Source organism: Elephas maximus, chromosome 5 (assembly GCF_024166365.1).
Source record: "Elephas maximus indicus isolate mEleMax1 chromosome 5, mEleMax1 primary haplotype, whole genome shotgun sequence".
Taxonomy (NCBI): domain Eukaryota; kingdom Metazoa; phylum Chordata; class Mammalia; order Proboscidea; family Elephantidae; genus Elephas; species Elephas maximus.
Genome location: NC_064823.1, coordinates 137,479,805 through 137,505,542, shown reverse-complemented (window position 1 = coordinate 137,505,542; position 25,738 = coordinate 137,479,805). Strand labels below are relative to the sequence as shown.

Below are 25,738 nucleotides of genomic sequence, written 5' to 3'. Positions count from 1 at the left end.
AAAGGCCTGACAATCTACTTCTGAAAATCAGCCACTGAAAACCCTATGGATCACAACAATTCAATCCTGTTATATCTGAGGCCTCCATGAGTCAGGGGCTGACTTAGGAGCAGCTAACAGCAACAGCAAAGGCAAATACAAATGAAAAATAAAAATGACCTGTACCCTCACCACCCAGAGACATTTGTTATCATTTAGTGTACCTGTAGCAAAAAGGAAGTCCCTCGGTGGCACAAACCATTTGCGCTCGGCTGCTAACTTAAAGGCTGGGTGCTTATACCCAATCAATGGCATTGTGGAAGAAAGGCCTGGAAACCTGCTTCCATAAAGAAAAACCTATGAAGCAGTTCTACTCTGCATACCATGAGTTGGAATTAACTGAATGGCAATGGGTTTGCTTTGGTTGGTTGCAAAAAGAAAGAGAAAGAAGAAAAGAGGAGAAGGAATGAAGAAGATGAAGAAGAAAAAGGAGTCAGAGAAGGAGGAAGAGGAAGAGGAGAAGTGGAAGAAGGAGGAGGAAAAAAGAGGAGGAAGAAGAGGGGAAACGAATGGATGGAGGAAGACAGGGAGGGAGGGAGTGACAGGATGGCCTGACAAGCTGTGTTAAAAAGGGTTTTAAATTTTGCCTTTTGCTGGGGAGAGAGTTCTGTGGTTTGAGGATCACCTGCATCAGAATCACCTAGGACACCTGCATCAGAATCACCTGGGGCACTTTCTAAAATTGCAGATTCTTGGCCCTTGACCTACTGCGCAGTCTCTGGGTTAGGACCTGGAGTTCTGCATTTTAATAGGCTCTGGAAAGCTGAGAACATTAGTGGAACAGGTGGTTTGAAGAAGTCATCCTGGGGGTAGAAAGGGGGGGACTGCTTTTTATGGGGGAGAATCTCTTTAATGGTCATGCCAATTCTTGGCCTGAACACCTGCAGTTTTGAAGCAAGAACTCAGCCACTCTGAATAGGGAAGGAAAGGAGAGATGGAGGGAGGAAGGGAGGGAGAGAAAGATGAAGGTAAAAAGAAGGGAGGGAGACAGAAAAGAAAGAAGGGGGAAGGGAGAGAGGAAGGAAAGAGGGAAGCCCATTTTAGCTTGCTACAATGTAAACTGTCTTCCTCTGTGGTCTTGGAGGAAGTACAGTCAGAATGCTTCTTAGAAGCAAGGATGGCAAGACTTTAGCTTGCTACAATGTAAACTGTCTTCCTCTGTGGTCTTGGAGGAAGTACAGTCAGAATGCTTCTTAGAAGCAAGGATGGCAAGACTTTGTCTCATTTATCTTGGACATGTTATCAAGAAGGATGAATCTCCGGAGAAGGATATCATGCTCAGTAAAATAGAGGGTTAGCAGAAAAGAGGAAGACTCTCAATGAAATGGATTGACACAGTGGCTGCAACAAGGGCTCACACATATCCACTATTGTGAGTGTGGTGCAGGATGGGGCAAAGTTTTGTTCTGTTATATATGGGGTCACTCTGAGTCAGAGCTGACTTGATAGCAGCTAACAAACCTAACTAACTATGGACACTTGTGACGCAGGGAGTTTAGAGACCCTTGAGGCTGGAATAGAGGAAATAGAAACAAGGCTAAGCTCTGAGAGGAGAGCACTGGTGGAGCACCATAGGTACTGCAAAGGAGAAAGCTGGAAAGGAAGGGACTCTCTGTAACAGCATGTGGTCACCGGACATTGGACCCAAGTGCTGGTGTCTGAGTTGTGATTTAAGCTTTTTTTTTTTCCACCCGTATGGTCCACCCTTTGGCATTTTCAAATCTTTGGGAAAGCCTGTGACTCCAAACAGTTCACTCTTGGTGATTTGGGGCATAAAGGAAATGCCAAAGTGGCCTCAAATGACTAAGTAGTTGTATTAGTCTCATAAGGCTCCTGCTATAAATCACTACAAACTGAGTGACTTCAAACAAGAATTTATTCTCTCACTTCTGGAAGCTGAAATTCTGAAATCAGGTGTTGGCAAGGTTGGTTCCTTCCAGATCTCCTAATGGAGAATTCATTCCATGCCTCTCTCCTGGCTTCTGGTGGTTAAAGGTTGCAGCCAATCCTTGGCATTATTGGCTTGTAGATACATCACTCTCCCTCCATCTTCACATGGCCTTCTTCCCTTTGTGTGTCTGTGTCCTCTCCTCTCCTAAGAACACCAGTCACTGAATTTAGGGGCCAACCTACCCTAGTGTGATGTCATCTAAACTGAACTAATTAACTGAACAAAGATCCTATTTCCAAATGAAGCCACATTCTGAGGTTCTGAGTAGACATGAATTCTGAGGAGACACTATTCAACCCACTACAGTGTGATGTGATAACCAGGCTCTATGGGCAGGAAGCAGAAGCAGCACTTTTCAGTGAAAGCTAGCCAGCCACAGCCAAGAGGTACAAGCACTCCTAGAAATCCTCAGAAGGTAACAGGAAGGAGCCAGAATTCCTGTTATCTTAGACAAAGGGTGAATGCTAAAGGAAACAACGGGAATATAGAGGGACCCCTGTGTAAACACACACACACACATACTCACACACAAACACTTTAACTCTTTCTTTTCCTCTCCAAATTGATCTTATGTATTATTAGATCATGAGCTGTGCCTAGAAAAGTTAAAGTGAAAAATGAGGTTGGCCAGAGAAGATTCACTCTTGTTCTGTACTCATTAAGAGCGAGCCCTATACTCATTAAGAAGAGCTAGAAGGCCGAGGTCCCCCAAACCCACAGGTTGTCTGGGATTGAGGATTTTAACTGGTTGGAAGAGCTTTATCACACAGCATGCTTGCCCTCTGGTGTTTTTTACAGCCATCTAATCACCTTCCAATTTCTACCTGACTCACTGAGAAATTTAAACTCCAGTATTCTGAGAAGCTGTCTTCGAAACTTCTTGGCATAGGCAAGCGAACACCTCCAGTGCTGCATCATTTGCTGAAACATCTCAATCAGTATTCCATAAATTCCTGGAGTCTTGTTTTTCACCCATGCCTTCAGTGCAGCTTGGACTTTTTCCTTCAGTACTATGATGGTTAAGATTGTGTGTCACTTGGCTGGGCCATGGTTCTCGGCGTTTAAATAATCACTCCCAGGATGGAATCTGCTGTGAGTAGCCAATCAGCTGAAAGGGAGTTCCCTTGGGGGTGTGGCTTGCATCCAAATATAAGCAGACATTCTGGCTTTTTGCTCACTCTGGATCCTGTGACTACCTCCTGTTCACCTGTCCTCCTGTTCTTGGGACTTGAGTTTCCTCCATGTTCACAGCCTGTGAGTTGGGCCCTGCTCTCTGACCTGCCTATCTTGGGTTCACTAGCTCCTGTAGCTACGTGAATCAGGAGAAGCCTTGTGGTCTCACCTGCCAATCTTCGGACTCATCAATATTCACACACTGTGATCAAAAGCCCTGCTTTCTGACCCACCAATCTTAGGTTCTTGAGCCCCTGTGGCTACATGAATCAGGAGAAGCCTCTATCCTAACCCATGAACTTTGGACATTCCAGCCTCTACAACCATGTGAGCCATTTCTTTGATACAAATCTCTCTCTATATATATTTATATGTTTTACTGGTTTTGCCTCTCTAGAGAACCCAGCCTAAGACACCATCAGTTCCTGATCATATGCTACCTCCTGAAATGGTTGAATGTTGACCAATTCTTTTTGGTATAGTGACTCTGTGTATTCCTTCCATCTTTTGATGCTTCCTGCGTTGTTTAATATTTTCCCCAAAGAATCCTTCACTATTGCAACACGAGGCTTGGGTTTTTTCTTCAGTTCTTTCAGCCTGAGGAATGCTGAGTGTGTTCTCATTTTTGGTTTCCTATCTCCAGGTCTTTGCACATTTCATTATAATACTTTGTCTTCTCAAGTCTCACTTTGAAATCTTCTTTTCAGCTCTTTTACTTCATAGTTTCTTCCATATGCTTTAGCTACTCTACATTCAAGAGCAAGTTTCAGAGTCTCTTCTGACATCCATTTTGGTCTTTCCTCCTCTCGCAGCAGTTCTGGGTGAATCTGCATGTCTTTTCAAATGCAAATTCTGGGTTGCTGTTAAGTTTTCCTATACACAGAGTTACTGGCTGGAAACAAAAAGCCTGTGTTTATTTGGGCAAATCCTAGTTCCCCTTTTAGCATATCCAATTAAGTATTGGCTGAAGGTGGAGTTGCATGCTCTCTATAATCTATAATACCCAATATTCATTTCTATCAAATATTTAGGTCTGCTTTACAACACTAGGTAGGAGAAACATTCAATATCCATAGTACATTCAAATAAGCACATAACCCTCTTTAAAAACATTCCAATTTCATCTTCTCCACCCCTTGACTATCTTTCCATTCATATGCATATGGTCTCAGGCCTCTGGATGAGTGGAACAAGTAGACCCTGGCCCACTAACAATTATCCCATTTAACCAGACCGGCTCTTGCCCTGAGCTACTCCAGATACAGCTTTTCTCCACTCAGTTGCAGCATAACATCTCTTATTTTCATTTCAGCCATTACAGGTAATAATAGCCAAAGTAACCACCCAAGAATCAAAAGTTTTCCTTCCCAAGTCCCTTCATTCCTTCTCTTCCTAAGTTCCATGTTTCCATGAGTCTGGAGCCTTTGCAACAATCCCCGCTTCTGCCATCAACTGTAAAAATGCGGTGATGGAGCCATCTGCCTTCCAACTTCACAAGGGGGAAGGAAAATCAAGATCAGTAGCCCAAGGCTGATTCCTATGAGGCAGAGGTCAGACATACCTCCTCTCATCAGCCCTTTTTACCAATTCTGACACTATCTGTCCCTCCCACAGTGCTCTCTACTTCTCTGCTGAGTTGGATAATTCGTTGTAATATAGAGTTCCTAAAAATTATTTTGAGGTATCTGATCTGAGTAAGAAAAGCTAAAATGGGGTCCTGGCTTGAAATTCACTCTGTGTAAGAAAATCTGTAGAAGCAGAAAATTAAACTGGTTACGGCAGTTCTGTCTATTATCTGATATCTAAAAGAATGTGGATTTTCCTTGTAACAAAACCAAAGAGCTGTATGTAACTGTGACACCTCTGTGAAATCTTTGTGGTAACTAAGTGGCAACTAATGTACAAAGCATCCATATCACTAAGTAGAAGGTATGTTACCTCACTAAACACCAATCAGACTTTTGTTAGCTTGTTTCCAAAACCTTAACCCAAACATCTCATTTCTACAGTTTGTTACCAAGGAATCTTAAAACTAAACTTGTAAGCCACCAATCAATATAATGTCACTAAGTAGGTAACTAGTCAACAAAGCTCTGTAAACAAATCATTATTAAGGTCTCACTTTGATAACCCACCTTTGGAAATGATGTATCTTTACTTTCTTCTGTAACATTATATTAGAAACTCCCTGATTATGATTCAGTGGACTATGCTAGTGTCTTGTGCCTGGTGCACACTGGCAGAACTCCTCATTGCAATGATTGTCTTTGTCTTGGATTAATAAAAATCTCTTTTAAATAAAATTGAGTCTGAGGTCTTTCCTTTACCACATTTTGGTGACGAGGATGGGATCCAAAACCGTCTTCCTCCAACAGAATCCTTGAGAGTCCAAGGACTGGAACAAGCACCAACAACAGGGCCTCTTGTGCCCTATCATTTCTGTGGACCCTAGACATGGATTTGAGCCCCATGAGTTACAGAGCAGCTCTGAGGTTTTTATGAAGTCTTGTGTTTTTCTGCCCAGCTTTTCTCAGACATTTCACTGAGCTTTCACTTGTGTTTTCCTGTTTGGAATATTTTGAACACCCAGCAAGCTTTCAGTTGTTTTCCTGTCCAGATTTTTTTTGGGTATTTGGTAAGCTTTCACTTGTTTTTCTATTTGGATTCCCTCAGACATTTGGTAAACTTTCACTTGTTTGTGTTGTCTAAATTTGAGCATCCTAGTTAATACAGAGGTACATCCACTTTCAAAGAATATTTGTGGTTTGTGTGAAGTCGTAGATAATTATCTGTACAAATGGTTTGTTTCTGAGAACGCTCAAAGGTGAAATTTGCACTCCACTTAGTGACACATGGTTGTTTTTACCGATTTTTGAATTTTGAGTTGTACACATGCTGAAACTCTGGTAAGATGGGGGAATGCCTCTTATGGGTCACATTAAAACGGCATATGCTTACCAGATAGAATTTCAGACAGAGTGGCAAGTCTGGGAAAATTTTAGCTCAGTAAAAATTAACTTTTCTGTGCAGTGGATTGTAAAAAACAGGCTCTAAAATAACCAGCAAAGTTAAGTGTTCAGGTGCCTAGCAAAACTTCTCTTTTACTTCTTTACCAATCATTTTTTCCCTCTGTCTACAGCCTAGACTAACAGGTTTGACTCATAAACTAGCTCTAACCAAGGAAACTCCTTGACAAGTAAATTAATGACTTACAGGCATGTGAGAAATTACACACTGGCTGGAAAGATGCCCAGGCCAATCTTAATTTAAAACAAAATGGCTGAGAAAAATTTAAAGAAGCCCTAGAAATAACAATGAGTTCTATTTAAGACTCTAAACAGGACCACCCTGTTAAGAAAGGGAGAAAACCTCATTTTGAAATGCCTTTTGAAATTAAATACCCGGAAGAAAAAGACAATGCTCTGACAATCCGCTTTACTCCTTCATTGAAGCAAAACTCCCTGCAATTGTCAAAAAATCCCAATCATCCTTTAAGGATGCCACCCTCATTCATGACCACATAATTCCACTCACAATCATGAAAAAAAGGAGGAATAGTTACAGTTATGACACCTGTAGATATGATACCTGTATAAAAACTTGTAAAGCTAGCTTATCAGATTTGTATTAATTAATTAATATCTTAGTAGGACCTAGAGAAGCCCAACAGTAAGCTAAAGAAAAAAAGCACACTGGAAAAAGAAAAAACCCTGAAAAGTCATTAATGATCAAACCCAATGCTCCAGGTATTGAATTATTGTATCAAACAAAAGCAGTAGCTAAGTTTTGAAAACATTGTCCCTAAGATTTTTTGAAGAAAAATTAATTGGGCGAAAGTTTAATACTGCAAAAAAGATGTCATGGATTGAATTATGTTCCCCAAAATATGTGTGTATTAACTTGGTTAGGCCATATGTGGTTGTCCTCCATTTTGTGATTGTAATTTTATGTTAAGAGGATTAGGGTGAGATTGTAACAGCCTTACCAGGTCGTATCCCTGATCCAATGTAAAGGGAGTTTTCCCGGGGAGTGACCTGCACCACCCTTTATCTCTCAAGAGGTAAAAGGAAAGAGAAGCAAGCAAAGAGTTGGGGGCCTCACACCACCAAGAAAGCAACACCAGGAGCAGGGCATGTCCTTTGGATCTGGGGTCCCTGCACCCGAAAACCTCCTCAACTAGGGTGAGATTGAGGACAAAGACTTTCCTCCAGAGCCAACAGAGAGAGAAAGCTTTCCACCAGTGCCGACACCTTAAATTTGGACTTTTATCCTACTTTACTGTGAGAAAATAAATTTCTCTTTGTTAAAGCTATCCATTTGTGGTATTTCTGTTATATCAGCACTAGATGACTAAGACACAAGAGAGAAAAAGAAAACTGTTTATTGTTTAGCCAAACTGTTTACTGAATACTCTAATTTAATTCAAGTGTTATAGACTATCAATAAACGATAACTAATTTAGTCTTTAAACGCTGAATCCTTTTAACTATCAACAAACAGTCCCTAAAGAGAAAACTTATAAGTTAGAAGGAAGTTGGACACTACCAGTGCCCAACAACTAAACTTTAGTGAAGAACTAATAGCAAAATTGTTTACCAAATTATTTACATCTTACCATAATTCAAAATTTATACTTACCCTTGCATTTAATAGTCATATTAACAAGGTCATCCTTATACCCATATGGATATTATCTTATCACTGACAGCATAGTTCAGGCTAGATCTTGAAATGTTTTTTTTGATGATGAATGCAATACCATTCCTCTTCAAGTTGTCATTCCCAGCATAGTAGATTACATGATTATCTGATTCAAAATGGCCAATACCAGTCCATTTTAGCTCACTAATACCTAGGATATCCGTGTTTATGCATTCCAGTTAATTTTATGCAGTCTGAAATTGATTGAACATGTAATAAGGGTTCATTAATAATTTCTGGTGATTGGAAAGCGAAAGTTAGAAACAAAGAAGGATCGGTAGTTAGAAAAAATGGCCTTGGTGATAGAAACAATGCCAGAGATTGCATGACTGAATTTTGCAAGACCAATGACTTCTTCATTGCAAATACCTTTTCTCACCAACATAAACGGGGGCTGTACATACGGACCTTGTCAGACGGAATAGACAAGAATCAGATTGACTACATCCATGGAAAGAGACTAAGGAAAAGCTCAATATCATCAGTCGGAACAAGGCCAGGGGCCGACTATGGAACAGACCATCAATTGCTCATATGTAAGTTCAAGTTGAAACTGAAGAAAATTAGAACAAGTCCACCGGAGCCAAAGTATGGCCTTGAGTATATCACACCTGAATTTAGAGACCATCTGAAGAATAGACTTGATGCATCAAACACTAATGACCAAGAGTTGTGGAATGACATCAAGGATATCACACACAAATAAAGCAAGAGGTCATTAAAAAGGCAGGAAAGAAAGAAACGACCAGAATGGATGTCAAAAGAGACTCTGAAATTTGCTCTTGAAAGTCAAGCAGCTAAGGCAAAAGGAAGAAATGATGAAGAAAAAGACCAGAACAGAAGGTTTCAAAGGGTGCCTCCAGAAAACAAATTATTATAATGACATGTACAAAGACCTGGAGGTAGAAAACCAATAGGGAAAAACATGCCCTGCATTTCTCAAGCTGAAAGAACTGAGGAAAAAATTCAAGCCTCGAGTTGCAATACTGAAGGATTCTATGGGGAAAATATTAAATAACACGGGAAACATCAAAAGATGGAAGGAATACACAGAGCCATTATGCCAACAGGAATGGGTCGACATTCAACCATTTTAAGAGGTAGCATATGATCAGGAACCAGTGGTGCTGAAGGAAGAAGTCCAAGCTGCACTGAAGGCATTGGCAAAAAAACAAGGCTCCAGGAATATACAGAATATCAACTGAGATGTTTTCACAAATGGATGCTACACTGGAACTGTTCACTTGTTTATGCCAAGAAATTTGAAAGACAGCTACCTGGCCAACCGACTGGAAGAGATCCATATTTATGCCTATTCCTAATTAAGGTGATCCAAGGGAATGTGGAAATTATAGAACAATATAATTAGTATCAGGTGAAAGCAAAATTTTGCTGAAGATCATTTAAAAGTGGCTGCAGCAGCATGTAAACAGGGAATTGCCAGAAATTTAGGCCAGATTCAGAAGAGGATGTGGAAGTGGTGATATCATTGCTGATGTCAAATGGATCCTGGCTGAACGCAGAGAATACCAGAAGGATGTTTACCTGTGTTTTATTGACTATGCAAAGACATCGACTGTGTGGATCATAACAAATTATAGACAACATTTTGAAGAATGAGAATTCCAGAACACTTAAGAGTGCTCATGAGGAACCTGTACATAGATTAAGAGGCAGTTGTTCAGACAGAACAAGGGGGTACTGATGGTTTAAAGTCAGGAAAGGTGTGAGTCAGGGTTATATCCTTTCAGCATACCTATTCAAACTGTATGCTGAGCAAATATGGACTATATAAAGAAGAACGGGGTATCAGGATTGGAGGAAGACTCATTATCAACCTGTGTTATGCAGATGACACAACCTTGCTTGCTGAAAGTGAAGAGGACTTGAAGCACTTACTAACAGAGATCAAAGACCACAGCCTTCAGTATGGATTACACCTTAATAAAAAGAAAACAAAAATCCTCACAGCTGGACCAATAAGCAACATCATGATAAACAGAGAAAAGATTGAAGTTGTCAAGGATTTCATTTTACTTGGATCCACAATCAACAGCCATGGAAGCAGCAGTCAAGAAATAAAAAGACACATTACATTGGGCAAATCTGCTGCAAAGGACCTCTTTAAGGTGTTGAAAAGCAAAGATGTCACCTTGAAGACTATGGTGAGCCTGATCCAAGCCATGGTATTTTCTATCACATTATATGCATGCAAAAGCTGGACAGTGAATAAGGAAGATGGAACAACTGATGCCTTTGAACTGTGGTGTTGGCCAAGAATGTTGAATATACCATGGACTGCCAAAAGAATGAACAAATCTGTCTTGCAAGAAGTACAACCAGAATGCTCCTCAGAAACAAGGATGACAAGACTGCGTCTTACATAGTTTGGACATGTTGTCAGGAGTGATCAGGCCCTGGAGAAGGACATCATGCTTGGTAAAGTAGAGGGCCAGCTGAAAAGAGGAAGACCCTTGAAGAGATGAATTGACACATGGCTGCAACAATGGGTTCAAGCATAACAACAATAGTGAGCATGGCATAGGACTGGGCAGTGTTTCGTTCTGTGGTACACAGGGTCACTATGAGTCCGAACTGACTCGACAGCACCTAACAATAACAACTTGCATTTAGAAACAGATAATTCCCTATTAGGAAAATACTGACAACGTAAAGAATCCTTCGAACCTACCAACTATATAATTTCTCATTGCCAAGGAAAAAGGCAAGTAAAGCTTAAGTAGAATTTTGTTTATGTTTGCTCTCTAGCAAACATTTTTGGCTTTTTTTTCTATCTGCTCTCTTGCAAATTTTCTAGTCCCAGGTTACTTATATCAGGTTTGGGGCAAAAGTTACTTGTCCAAGTTTGGGACAAGAGTTCTTGAACTAGATCCAAGGGAACTCTCCAGTAATTTTAGGATAGATCAACCTGACTGAAATACTTGAAATTGTGTAACTACTTGTGTGTATGTGTGTGTTGCCTTGTTTTCTATTGTGCTGTTTTAAGAGAGTTATGATGTTGTTGATCATTGTAAAGTAGAAAATCATAAAGAAAAACACAGGCAGAGACCTTATAAGCCTGTTACCTGAACTGGCTCCAGAGACCCAATGAGTGTGTGGTTCTCACCCAAGATGGCATCCACTTGGACAAAATCTGTGGTAAATCACCTAGAAAAGTGGATAAGACTCTGCCTTGAGAATTTCAGTTCTAATCTAGAGAGAGCATTCAATCTGGGTTTCCTTTTTTTTTTTTTTTTCTTCCGTGTGCCTCCTTGAGGTCGCTCTAAGCTTCAGCTCCAAATAAAACTGCTTCTTGTGTCTGTCTTATGAATTAGGCTTTCAGTAGCTGCTCTAAAAAAAATTTTAATATAAATTAGCCTATTTAAAAAAAGTGCTCTAAAAAAGATCAATTATTTTGATTGATGTAACAAAGCCTTAAAAAGAAACAAATTATTCTAAATTGTTTCCTCTAAAGGATTCATAATCAAATTATGAAAATAAAATAATTTCTTACCTCCAGATAGTATTATTAAATTAATCATAATATTATTTCAAAGAACTTGCTCTAATTGGTTTAATCATAAATAAGCACTTAGGTAAGTTTAATAGGCCAAATATTTTCAAGAATTAATAAAGGTGAATTTATTTTAATAAAGAATTTTATGTTTTGTAATATGTCAATCTTAAAAGCAAAACCTTTCTAATTTAAGGAATTTAAGCTAAGTATTATGGACTCGAGCATAGCAATGATTGAGAGGATGATGCAGGACCAATGTTTCTTTCTGTTGTACATAGGGTCACTATAAATTGGAACTGACTCAATAACACCTAACTGTAACAACAAATCTGAGCAGACACATCATCTCAGCTCTGGATGAATAGTGAAGAATTCCAGGTTCACCTCTCAGGAAATGAGATTTCTTAAAAAGTCATTGGGAGGGAAAGGTGAGCACTGTCATCCTAATCCAATGACTTCCCCTTTCCCAACTTCCCCATCTCTCTCTCTGTCTCAATCTCTTTCTCTCGACACTGAAAACTCATCATATTTTCTATTCTAACTCTCTCTAGGTATTTTTTTCCTCTGTTGTTGCTGTTTTTCTGATCACAAAATGTATCTTCTTGTTGTTATTATGTGCTGTCAAGTTGGTTTCAACTCATAGCGACCCTACAGGACAGAACAGAACTGCCCCATAGGGTTTCCAAGGAGGTGGTGAATTTTGAACTGCTAACCTTTTGGTTAGCAGCTGAGTTTCTAACTACTATGCCACCAGGGCTCCATAAAATGTTTGCTCATGCTAAATTGATAGTTTATAAAAGGCTTACAAAAGTTGTCCATTGTCTAGGCAGTTCCTAAAATATAGCAAAGATTATGTTGCATACAGGCAGCCCATAAGTTACAAACAAGATCTGTTCCCAAATCAGCCTTTAAGTCAAATTTGTAGGTAAATCAGAAAAGATACATAAGTTTGTTATTTTATGTCAGTTAGTCAAATGTTTGTTTTAGTATAAAGTATATGTTTCACTTTCTATGCATATAAAACACTTAAACACTTCATGAGCATCAAAAATTATTGCATGCTCTCTTTATTAGGAACCATAGTTTGTTGTTATGAACGGTTGTATTTAAGTTTAATTTCTAATACAATAGGCTTTATGGCAGTCATTCTTAAGTACGAGTTATCTGAAAGTCAGATGTTCTTAACCCAAGGATTTTCTATATACAGGCACTGGGCTACTAACTGAAAGGTTAGAGGTACAGCCCATTTAGTAGGCATCTCTGAAGAAAGGCCTGGTAACTTGCTTCCAAAAGGTCACAGTCTTGAAAGCCCTATGGAGTGTAGTTCTACTCTGCAACACGTCAGGTCACCATGAGCTGGAATTGGTTTGGGTTTATATTGCATATATAATTTTCATTCTTTCTTTCCCCACATTTCTTCTTAGATTTGTGGGGACTCCTTCTTGAGTACTGCCGAGGAACTAGAAAGTAAAGAAATAATGAAAAATATGGAAACAGGGACTGCATGCCATGACAGTGGCAAAGCCCAAGATGACAGTAGCTTGAAAGGCCTACAGACCCAACAGTTCACCTTTGGATCAAGAGGATAAGGGTTTAAAGAAAAAAAATCAAAATGTTATCAGACAGTTTTCAGTAATTGGGATAAAAACATTGATAGGTGTATGGCAGCACTGATGAAAAGAAACAATGTTACTATACTAGTTATGCAGTGTATAACATTCATATAATCATAATAATGGAGATAATGACAACTGGTTTGAAGAATGGGCTTTCATGGGGGTCATGGTTTGAGAGCTAAATCCCATTTACCAAAAAACAAGTCAGTGGACACATTTAAAAAGAAGCCATTATAACCATACGATAACTATGGATATAAATACCAGAACCCAAAACCAAACTTGTTGCATCGATTCTGACTCATAGAAACCCTATAGGACAGAGTAGAACTACCCCCATAGGGTTTCCAAAGCTGTAAATCTTTATGGAAGCAGACTGCCACATCCTTATCCTGCGGAGCTGTGGGTGGGTTTGAACTGCCAACCTTTCGGTTAGCAGTCGAGCACCTAACACTGTACCACCAGCGTTCTTTAAAAACGCCAGAAGAAAGCACTAAAAGACTTGGAAAGGGTTGGATTTGGGAAGCGAGGCTGAGTATGGGGATTGCTGGGGCAGAGGACAAGTTGTTTGTTATATACTTTGTAGATTTCATTTTCAACCTTATAAAACAGAAGTTGAAAGATAAAAATCGTGAAGAATTTCAGAACACCGATGGCAGAGCATGAAGCCAGGAATAAGAGCCATCTGAGTGTGGGGCCCAGTGTGACTTCCCAAGTCACATCCCCCAAAGTCTGCCCTGCCCACCACCCCATGCAAGTCAAAATAATAATAAAACATTAAGGAAGAGTTCATCTAAATGAAGAATTGTGTGCAGGAGGACTATAAACCAGTAACACCTCTCTCTAGGCCAAACAAAGCACACACTTAGGGCCGAGTCAGCGATGCTGAATTTGGACTTCGTAATCACTTGGAGGGAGTCCCTGGGTGGTGTGAACTGTTAATGCATTAAGTGGCTATCCAAAAGGTTGGAGGTTGGAATCCACCCAAAGACACCTCAGAAGAAATGCCTGGCGATCTGCTCTTGACAAATCAGTCATTGGAAGCCCTATGAAGTACAGCTTTACTCTGACACACATTGGGTCACCATGAATTAGAATGAACTCAAGAGCAACTGGTAACCGTTTGGTGAGCTGGGTTACCCTACTGGTACTGCCATTTATTACCAAACCTTTTAGCCTTCCTCATTGTCAGTTTCATCTGGAATAGGGACAGTGACATTGCCTTCCTATGATTATTAAAAGAAAGATAATGTGAATAAATACTTAGCCCAGGTTTGGTTTACTCTAAGCGGTTTGGCATATAGTTGTTGTTAGGTGCTGTTGAGTGGGTTCCCACTCATAGCAACTCTGTGAGCGACAGAACGAAATGCTGCCCAGTCCTGCACCATCCTCACAATCGTTGCTATGTTTGAGCCCATTATTGCAGCCACAGTGTCAATCCATCTCCTTGAGAATCTTCTTTTTCACTCACCCTCAACTTTACCAAGCATGATATCCTTCTCCAGGGACTCATCCCTCCTGAAAGCGTGTCCAAAGTACCTAAGACAATTCTCGCAATCCCGCCTTCTAAAGAGCATTCTGGCTGTACTTCTTCTAAGACAGATGTGTTCTGGCAGCTCATGGTATGTTCAGTATTCTTCACCAGCAGCACGATTCAAAGGCATCAATTTTTCTTCGGTCTTCCTTATTCATTGTCCAGCTTTCACGTGCATATGAGACCACTGAAAACACCATGGCTTGGGTCAGGCCTTAGCGTTCGAAGTGACATCTTTGCTTTTTAACACTTTAAAAGGGTCTTTGGCAGCAAATTTGCCCAGTGCAATACGTTGTTTGATTTCTGGACTGTAGTTTTCACGGGCATTGATATAGAACCAAGTAAAAGGAAATCCTTGGCAACTTCAACCTTTTCTCTGTTTATCATGATGTTCCTTATTGGTCCACTTGTGAGGATTTTTGGACTCTTTATGTTGACGTGTAACTCATATGGAAGGCTGTATTATTTGATCTTCGTCGGTAAGTGAATCAAGCCCTCTTCACTTTCTGCAAGCAAGGTTACGTTATCTGTATATCACAGGTTGTTCATGAGTCTTCCTCCAACTGTGATGCCCTGGTCTTCTTCATATAGTCCACCTTCTTGGATTATTAACTCAGCATACAGATTAAGGAAGTATGGTGAAAGGATACAACCCTGAATCACACCTTTCCTGATTTTAAACCATGCAGCATCCCTTAGTTTTGTTCGAATGTCTGCCCCTTGGTCCATGTACAGGTTTCGCATGAGCACAATTAAGTATTCTGGAATTCCCATTTTTTGCAATGTTATCCATAACTTCTTAATGTCCACACAGTCCAATGCCTTTGCATAGTCAATGAAACACAGTTAAACTTCTTTCTGGTCTTATCTGCTTTAACTCAAAATCCATCAGACATCATCAATGATATCCCCCATTCCATACCCTCTTCTGAATCCAGCTTGAATTTCTGGCATTTCCCTGTCGATGTACTGTTGCAACTGTTTTTTAATTATTTTCAGCAAAATGTTACTTGTATGTGCTAATAATGATATTGTTTGATAATTTCCACATTCTGCTAGATCACTTTCTTTGGAATGGGCACATATATGGATTTCTTCCAGTGTTTCTTTCTTACCTGTCTTTTTAATGACTTTTTGCTTTCTTCATGTATGATGTCCTTGATATCATCCCACAACTCCTATGGTCTTAGGCCATTAGTGTTCAATGTATGAAATCTATCCTTGAAAGGGTTTCCAAATTCAGGTAGGATATATTCAAGGTTGTACTTTGACTCTCGTGGATTTGTCTCAATTGTCTTTAGCTTCACTTGAACTTGTATATGAGCAATTGATGGCCTGTTCCAAAGTTAGCTGCTGACCTTGTTCTGACTGATGATATTGAGCTTCTCCATCGTCTCTTTCCAAAGATGTAGTTGATTTCATTCCTTTATATGCCATCTGGCAAGGTCCATGTGTATAGTCACTGTTTATATTGTTGGAAAAAGGTATTTCCAATGAATCGGTCATTGGTCTTGTAAAATTCTATCATGCAATATCTGGCATCATTTCTTTTTTTATTATTGTGCTTTAAGTGAAAGTTAACAAATCAAGTCAGTCTCTCATACAAAAACTTATATACACCTTGCTATGTACTCCTGGATGCTTTCCCCCTAATGAGACAGCACACTCCTCCCCTCCACCCTGTATTCCTATGTCCATTCAACCAGGTCCAGTTCCCCTCTGCCTTCTCATCTAGCCTCTAGTCCGGAGCTGCCACATAGTCTTATGTGTCTACTTGAGCCAAGAAGCTCACTTCTCACCAGTATTATTTTCTGTCTTATACTGCAGTCTAATCCCTGTCTGAAGAGTTGGCTTTCAGAATGGTTCCAGTCTTGGGTTAACAGAAGATCCAGGGACCATGACCTCCAGGATCCCTCTAGTCTCAGTCAGGTCATTAAGTCTAGTCTTTTTTTATGAGAATTCGAGGTCTGCATCCCACTGTTCTCCTGCTCTATCAGGGATTCTCTGTTGTATTTTTGTCAGGGCACTCATTGGTGGTAGCCGGGCACCATCTAGCCCTTCTGGTCTCAGGCTGATGTAGTCTCAGGTTTATGTGGCCCTTTCTGTCTCTTGGGCTCATATTGACGTGGTGCCTTTGGTGCTCTTCATTCTCCTTTGCTCCGGGTAGGTTGAGACCAGTTGATGCATCTTAGATGGCCACTTGCTAGCTTTTAAGACCCCAGATGCCACTCACCAAAGTGAGATGCAGAATGTTTTCCTAATACCTTTTGTTATGCCAATTGACCTAGATGTCCCCTGAAACCATGGTCCCCAAAACCTCATCTTTGCTACTGGCCTTTGAAACACTCGGTTGTATTCAGTAAACTTCTTTGCTTTTGGTTTAGTCCAGTTGTGCTGACCTCTCCTGTATTGTGTGTTGTCTTGCCCTTCACCTAAAATAGTTCTTGTCTACTATCATCTAATTAGTGAATACCCCTCTCCCTCCCTCCCCACCCTCATAACCATCAAAGAATATTTTCTTCTATGTTTAAACTATTTCTTGAGTTTTTATAATAATGGCCTCGTACAATATTTGTCCTTTTTCATGTCACTAATTTCACTCAGCATAATGCCTTCCAGATTCCTGCATGTTATGAGAAGTTTCATGGATTCATCATTGTTCTTAATCATTGAGTAGTGAATATACCATAATTAATTTATTCATTTATCGGTTGATGGGCACCTTGCTTGCTTCCATCTTTTTGCTACTGTAAATAGTGCTGCAATGAACATGGGTATGCATATGTCTGTTTGTCTGAAGGCTCTTATTTCTCTAGGATATATTCCAAAGAGTGGGGTTGCTGGATCGTATGGTAGTTCTACTTCTAGCTTACTAAGGAAGTACCAAATTGATTTCCAAAATGGTTGTACTATTTTACATTTCCCACCAGCAGTGTATAAGTGTTCCAGTCTCTCCACAACTTCCCCAACATTTATTATTTTGTGTTTTTTAGATTAATGCCAGCCTTGTTGGAGTGAGATGGTATCTCATTGTAATTTTGATTTTCATTTCTCTAATGGCTAATGATCATGAGCATTTCCTCATGTTATCTGTTAGCTGCCTGAATGTCTTCTTTGGTGAAGTGCCTGTTCATATCCTTTGCCCATTTTTTAATTGGGTTATTTGTCTTTTTGTTGTTGAGTTTTTGCAGTATCACGTAGATTTTAGAGATCAGATGCTGGTTGGATCTGTTGTAGCCAAAATCTTTTTCCCAGTTTGCAGGTAATCTTTTTACTCTTTTGGTGAAGGCTTTGGATGAGTGTAAGTGTTTAATTTTCAGGAGCTTCCAGTTATCTAGTTTCTCTTCTGGTGTTTGTGCATTGTTAGTATTGTTTTGTATACTGTTTATGCCATGTATTAGGGCTCCTGGTGTTGTCCTTATTTTTTCCTCTATGATCTTTATTGTTTTAGATTTTATATTTAGGTCTTTGATCCCTTTTGAGTTAGTTTTTGTGCATGGTGTGAGGTATGGGTCTTGTTTCATTGTTTTGCAGATGGATATCCAGTTATGCCAGCACCATTTGTTAAAGATACTGTCTTATCCCCCATTTAACTGACTTGGGGCCTTTGACAAATATCAGCTGCTTGTATGTGGATGGATTTATGTCTGGATTCTCAATTCTGTTCCATTGGTCTATGTATCTTTTGTACTAGTACCAGGCTATTTTGACTACTGTGGTGGTATAATAGTTTCTAAAACCAGGTAGTGTGAGGCCTCCCACTTTGTTCTTCTTATTCAGTAATGCTTTACTTATTCAAGGCCTCTTTCTCTTCCATATGAAGTTGATGATTTGCTCTGCCATCTCATTAAAAATGTCATTGGAATTTGGATCAGAATTGCATTGTATCTATAGATTGCTTTGGGTAGAACAGACATTTTTACAATGCTGAGTCTTCCTATGCATGAGCAAGGTATGTTTTCCCACTTATGTAGGTCTCTTGGTTTCTTGCAGTAGTGTCTTGTAGTTTTCTTTGTATAGGTCTTTTACGTCTCTGGTTAGATGTGTTCATAAGTATTTTATTTTCTTCTGGACTATTGTAAATAGCATTCATTTGGTGATTTCCTCTTCGACATTCTCTTTGTTAGTGTAGAGGAATCCCACTGATTTTTGTATGTTTATCTTGTATCCTGATACTCTGATGAACTCTTCTATTAGTTTCAGCAGTCTTCTTGAGGATTCCTTAGGGTTTTCTGTATATAAGATCATGTTGTCTGCAATAGAGATAATTTTACTTCTTCCTTGCCAATCTGGACGCCCTTTATTTCTTTGTCTAGCCTATTTGCTCTGGCTAGGACCTCCAGCACAATGTTGAGTAAGAGTGGTGGTAAAGGGCATCCTTGTCTGGTTCTTTTCTCAAAGGGAATGCTTTCAGACTCTCTCCATTTAGGATGATGTTGGCTGTTGGCTTTGTATAAATGCCCTTTATGTTGAGGAATTTTCTTTCTATCCCTATCTGGCAGAGAGTTTTTATCACAAATGAATGTTGTACTTTGTCAAATGACTTTTCTGCATCAATCGATAAGATCATATGGTTCTTGCCTTTTGTTTTATTTATATGATGGATTACATTGATTGTTTTTCTAATGTTGAACCATCCCTGCATAGCTGGTATGAATCCCACTTGGTCATGGTGAGTTATTTTTTTGATATGTTGTTGAATTCTACTGGCTAGAATTTTGTTGAGGATTTTTGCATCTAAGCTCATGAGGGATATAAGCCTGTAATTTTCTTTTTTTGGTGATGTCTTTACCTGGTTTTGGTATCAGGGATATGCTGGCTTCATAGAATGAATTTGGGAGTATTCCATCCTTTTCTGTGCTCTGAAATACCTTTAGTAGTAGTGGTGTTAACTCTTCTCTGAAAGTTTGGTGGAATTCTCCAGTGAAGCAGTCAGGGCCTGGGCTTTGTTGTTGTTGTTGTTGAGAGTTTTTTAATTACCTTTTTAATCTCTTCTTTTGTTATGGGTTTATTTAGTTCTTCTACCTCTGTTTGTGTTAGTTTAGGTAGGTAGTGTGTTTCTGGAAATTTGTCCATTTCTTTTAGGTTTTCAAATTTGTTGCAGTACAATTTTTCATAGTATTGTTATGATTCTTTTAATTTCAGTTGGGTCTGTTGTGGTATCTCCCATCTCATTTCTTATTCAGGTTATTAGCTTCCTCTCCAGTTTTTCTTTTGTCAGTTTGCCCACTGGCTTATCGATTTTGTTCATTTTTTCAAAGAAAACAGCTTTTGGTCTTGTTAACTCTTTCAATTGTTGTTCTATTCTCTATTTCATGTAATTCTGCCCTAATTTTACTTATTTCCTTTCTTCTGGTGCCCAAGGGCTTCTTTTGCTGCCTATTTGTTTGAGTTGTAGGGTTAATGTTTTGATTTCGTCCCTTTCTTCTTTTTGAACATGTGCATTTATTGCTATAAATTGACCTCTGAGCACTGCTTTAGCTGTGTCCCAAAGGTTCTGATAGGAAGTGTTTTCATTCTCATTGGTTTCTATGAATTTGTTTATTCCATCCTTAATTTCTTCTATAACCCAGTAGTTTTTGAACAAGGTGCTGTTTAGTTTCCAAGTTTTTGATTCCTTTTCCCTGGTTTTTCTGTTTTTGATTTCTACTTTTATGGCCAATACTTTTCAGAAGTAGATCACCAGGTCCTTCTTCCTGGTATGTGTGAAGCTCAGCTGAAACTTGTCCCCGTGGGTGACCCTACTGGTATTTGCAATAGCAGTGGCATAGCTTCTAGCATCACAGCCAACACCTAAGCCACCACAGGAAGACAAAATGACAGACAAGTGGTGGAACATATAGACCTCAAAAAATACAGAGGACTAAAATGCATGGCAGTTGTATAAGATACACTCCTCTTGCTTGCTTGCATTTTTCTTCCTCTAAGTATTTCCAAAAATGAGCCCTAGTGGCACAGCAGTTAAAGTCCTCAGCTGCTAACCAAAATGTTGATGGTTGGAACCCACCAGCTGCTCTGCGAGAGAAAGGTGTGGCAGTTTGCTTCTGTAAAGATTACTGCATTGGAAACACTATGGGACAGTTCTACTCTAGGGTTGAAATAAGTTGGAATTGACTGGTCAGCAGTGAGTTTGGTTTGGCAGTATTTCTAAAGTGAAATGCAAGTCAAGAAACTGGTATCACCCAAGCGGAGAGGCCAGAACTGACCCTGGATTCATTATTAGCATGAGTGGGACAAATGTCATATGACTCAAAATGGACCTAAGGTCAGTGGAAGGACAAGACTAAGTAGCAGCAAACCATTTGCACCATCCAGGGCTGCCACGTGACGACGGACATCTACGACAACCTTTCTCAGACACGTTACTTCCCTGTATTAGCCAGCCACTTACAGTGAAAATGAAGACACAGGCTAATTATAGTCCCTTTTCTTTCAGGCCTTCCTTATCCGTGAGTAAGATGAAGGGAGAGTGTACAATGTGCGCATATCAACAAGTAAGGCAAAAACAGTTCTGTTTTGTGCAGTGTTTCTGCTGCTCTGGTTGGAATGAACTATAAAATGATTCTGCATATGAATTAAAGTTCTATGTTGCATTTAAAACTGGCATTGCACAATATAAAGAGGAGCCATGAAATTCATGCTAATAATACTTGCAATAAAGTTTTAATTTTCTTTCTTCACTTGGAACGTCATATAAATGGAAATTAAAAACAACAACAAAAAAAAACCCAAAAAAATCATTGACAAGTCCAGAAAGAGACTGTGAAAAGGAAATTATGCATTTTTAATTCTTCTAACACTTTACCCCCTGCTTTTTAAACAAGGGTCCCAACAATACATGTCAGTGGCCATGGTGTGGGTCGTGGGTAGTGAAAGTGAGGGAAGAGACCTCATAATCTCAGGAAAAATCCAGGCCCCTATTTCCTGGTAATTGAAAAGCAACACTCACTTTGGGTTTGATCTTTTTTTTTTTTTTTTGATTTCTGCCTTCCCACAAGTAAAAAACAAAAAGCAACTATAAGTACAAAAATTCAATTAAAAAAAAAAAATCACCAGAGTGCAAAGATGGCCATAGCTCCCACCTGGGTTTCACTTACATATTTATAGAGCGTGTGGCACAGGTGTGGTGACGGAGGCTTAGTGAAAAGACGATACTACAAACACACAAAGACGGTGTTTTTTCTTTACATTTCAAAAGAGAACCGTGCCCCTTTTCCAAATGAGAACACTATAAAACACAAATCACACTTTATAAGTTATGAAAAATGCTGTACAGGCGTGTGGCTATAAATAGAGCATAAATGACACATTTGGGAATTGCTATCGAGAAGGGGGAGGGTCAGGTGAGGGCTCAGTTTGGTATCACAACCTGTTAAGATGGGGAAGCTGGAATGCGGGAGCTCAGCTGCCTCATTTCCCTTTCCCAGACACCCCTGCAGCTCACGAGAAGTGGTGAGAAGTGGGTTGTTGAGGGCGAGGAACAGTGGAGGAAAAGGTGCAAATACAACTTGGGGTTCCAGAAAGCATACCCAGGACAAGAATGAGCACAGGCCTTGGTCCTGTAGACACACATGAGCCCTACAGCTACTTGATGACTATGGTTCTGTGGGCAGCCCGGCTATCCCCTGCTTTCTTCTCTGAGAAAAGTTCAGAGCTTAGTGGGCAAGGAAAGTAGGCAGGACATAGAAGCTCATCTATGGAGAAGTGGGATAAAATTTGGAAAGAGGTTCTGGCTTAGGTTTCAGTATATGGGTGGATGAGTGGATGGATGATGGTTGGAAGCTGACCACTAAGAGCTGATCCAGAAACTTAGTTGCTCAAAAGAGTGAAAGGTAAACAGAGAGAACTATTCTATACTCAGATAATTCCTGCAATTCAAGGTGGCAGCAGTAGAGGGAGGGACTTGGGGCACTTGCATGTCTTATTCCAAATGATCCAACACCAAGTGGTGGACAAAAAAAAGAAAAGGGGTGGTGGTGATTTTTACCTGCCCCATTAGGCTTTTGACACAATTTGTCAATCTGGCTTCTCAATTAGGCAAATTAGGAACCTGAGGTGTTTTACGCAGATAATGCGTCTCCCCAAATGAGCCTAGCTTGGGAACAGGGCCTCTCTCTCTCAGGAAGACTGGAGCAGCAGGCAAGACAAAGCACCTTGTGAACCTCGGCAGCTCTGATGTGGCTCCCATCCTGGAAACTTCCTAGCCACAGAGCCTAAGCTACCTCACTGTCTCAAGGTAAAAATGAACAACAATCAGTGTTTGAGAGAGGACACGGCAGTTAAACTGGTTGGACGAGCTTCACCTGCCCTTTTAGCCCTACCGGCTTAGTGGTTAAGCACTCTGCTGCAAAACAAAAATTGGGTGGTTCGAACCCACCAGCCATTCTGGGGGAGAAATGTGGCAGTCCACTTCCATAAAGATTTACCATCTCGGAAACCCCAGGAGGAAGTTCTACTCTGTCCTGTAATGTCATTACAAGTCGGAATTCGACTCGACAGCAATAGGTTTGGTTTTAGGTTTGTTTAGGAAGTGGGAAAGATTCACACCCATGGTGATCTCCAAGTTTTCATGAGCTACAACTATTAAGCTATTTCACCTAAACCTACCTGATGAGGGCATGGGTACCTGGGAGCAGCTGAGCTTGAACACCTCTTGGCTGAAGCCAGTCTTTAACAGGAGATATGGTGGAGCTTTATCACAATAAAGAAAACCATGTGTATGCATGTGTTTGTATACATAAATACATATAGTTACATAGGCAGCTTTGAGAACCTTCCATAAATTCCTCCCTTGAGCTTTTTCCTTCTGAATAGGATGGTTTGAATCTGAAAATTGTCCCTAGTGATCAACCCCTTGGTGTACAGAGAGTGTGATCATTTATCTGCCCAAGTTTCAATGTCAAATCTCATTGAGTGTTGTCCTGTTCCTTCCTGAGAGAGGAAGACCAAGCGAGCAGGGGCTGAGATAAAACAACCCTGCAGGTTATGTACTGGGCTAAGGGAAGCGAGAGTCCGGACTGATGTCAGCTCCACTTCTTAGTGAAAGGTGTGCAGAAGCATGTAGGACTTGGGGTCCCTCCTCCCATCTCTTGGCAGGCCCCTAAAAGACTGTGCTGCTGGAGATGGTCTTCGTACCCAGGATATTAACTTGGAACTTGACCTTATCCTGGGCCTTTTTACTCATGGCCACGTTATCGAAGGCATAGGAGGCCTTGATGGGGATGTCTTTAGAGTGCTCCTGCCCCTCCTCCAGGTCCTCACAGCTCTTGGGGCAGCCACACAGCAGGCAACACACACGACAGCAGCAGCAGTGCCTCTGGCAGCACCTGGTGAGCAGGGAGATGAGGTGGTCCCAGGGCTTCAGCGAGTGCATCCACAGGGGCAGGAAGTTCCAGTTCTGGAGTTTGTGGGGTAGGACACGTGGGCAGTGGGACTGCAGGAGCCGGATGAACACCACCAGGATCAGCAGGAGGATGATGGGCACACCCACACCCACCAGCACTTGCCAGCCAGCCAGTGAGAGGCCAAACACTGTCAGCGGGACGAGGAAGAATAAGAAGACCACGTAGAAGATGGCGAACCAACGGTACTCAGCACAAATGTTGCCCAGCCCCTTGGCCAGGTGGATAGGCAGGCGGATGATCGGGATCGGGTACCACAGCAAGATGCCAGAGACGTTGAAGAAGAAGTGGCACAAGGCAATCTGAAGCACAAGAGGTTGGGTAGGTGAACAGGTGTGTCTGTTGTATGGCTGGGGTGGGGGAGGGGAGAAGGTCATCCTATCAACAACAACACCTCAGCAAGGGAACAAAGGCTCAGCTGGGAATCAGTGTTGGCTCAGACCAGCTATGGGCCAGTTACACAACAGTCCATCCACAAATGGACAGAGGTGACTTTTCTCCAAGTAGGAACAAAACTTGATTCAGGGCATAAGAATCAAGAAAGTTCATTTTTTCCCCAACATTTCATCTTCTAATGCCAGGTCCAGGTCCTAGGCTGACTCCGCGGTGACTGACAAGATAGAATCCACTCAAGAGGGAACGAGGAGATGGGAGGCGGTATCCGTGCTGCCTAAATGCTCTTTCCAATCTCTCTATCAAGTGGTCACTCAACCTTTGTTTAAGCCACTGCCAATGATGGGGGTCTTGTTGCTACCTCCCCAAAGAGAATAGTTTTGACTGTTCTTAGTTTGAGCTCCTGGACTGTACTCCCTGTAGCTTCTCCTCCACATCTTAGTTCTACCTAGCAGATAAAAGCCTGACTTTTGTCGGACCAAGGGATGTCGCTATATGGTTATATCTTCCCAACCCCTTACAAAGCCCTTGCCCCATGCAGCATATCCTTACCTGAAGTGAACTCTTCAAGGTATTGCCTGGGCTGGCTAAGGCAGCCAGGATGGCAGTGGTGGTGGTGCCAATGTTGGAGCCCAGTGTGAGTGGGTATGCCCTCTCAATGGTTATCACACCAACGCCTGGGGGAAAAAAAAAAAAAACACAAAGACCATAGCATCAGCCCCAGAGGATGATGGGAGATGGTAATGGTGGCCAGAGGGAGAAGCTAGGGAGAAAAAAAGTGGGAAACTCACCAATCAGTGGGGTCATGGCCGATGTGAATACGGAGCTGCTCTGCATGAGGAAGGTCATTCCTGCTCCCACAATGATGGCTAGGTAGCCAGTCAACCAGGCAAAGGGAAAGGGGAAATCTGTAAGACAGAAGGCACAGGATGGAGGGTGGGCTGACAACTCCAGAGGAGCCCAGGCCAGGGGCTGGGCTAGCAGGTTAGGTTATAAAGATGCCTCCCCACCCCACACCATGGTCTGAGAGTGCAAAGCTTCATTTCCTGCTGCCTTTCATCCTACATTTTCATGATGTGGGTGCGGTGTTATGTGGATGAAGACAAAAACAGATTTGTTGGAGGTCAGAGGTTAGAAATGCTGGACCCATACATATACTTTCCCACAAAGCACTCCAAGCCCCCAGACCTCAATACCTTCTCCCAAGACTGTTCTCCCGTTACTACATAATCCCTACATTTGTTTTCATCTAAAGGACTATCAAGATCATACAACAACTTCGGACAAGCCTACCAACCCAGCCTTCCACACCACTGGCAGAGAATCAGGTCCCCGTATATCCAGGAAGCCTGGAAATTTGCCTAATTCACCCTCATGACAGCCCTGTGAGGCAGAGTCTCTTGGCCTCATTTT

General features: G+C 41.0%; 1 protein-coding gene across 1 annotated transcript in view; it reads right to left on the bottom strand.

Moving 5' to 3' along the window:
* Window positions 1-23,394: 23,394 nt before the first annotated feature.
* LOC126077247 (sodium-dependent phosphate transport protein 2B-like) overlaps window positions 23,395-25,738 on the bottom strand; it is a 57,847-nt gene continuing 55,503 nt past the window's right edge. Inside the window, exons 12-14 of the mRNA XM_049886398.1 lie at window positions 25,117-25,233; window positions 24,878-25,002; window positions 23,395-24,234 (exon numbers count right to left, since the gene is read on the bottom strand). Coding sequence (XP_049742355.1) covers window positions 23,632-24,234; window positions 24,878-25,002; window positions 25,117-25,233 — 845 coding nt within the window. The 3' untranslated portion in view covers window positions 23,395-23,631. The remainder of the gene's footprint in view (window positions 24,235-24,877; window positions 25,003-25,116; window positions 25,234-25,738) is intronic.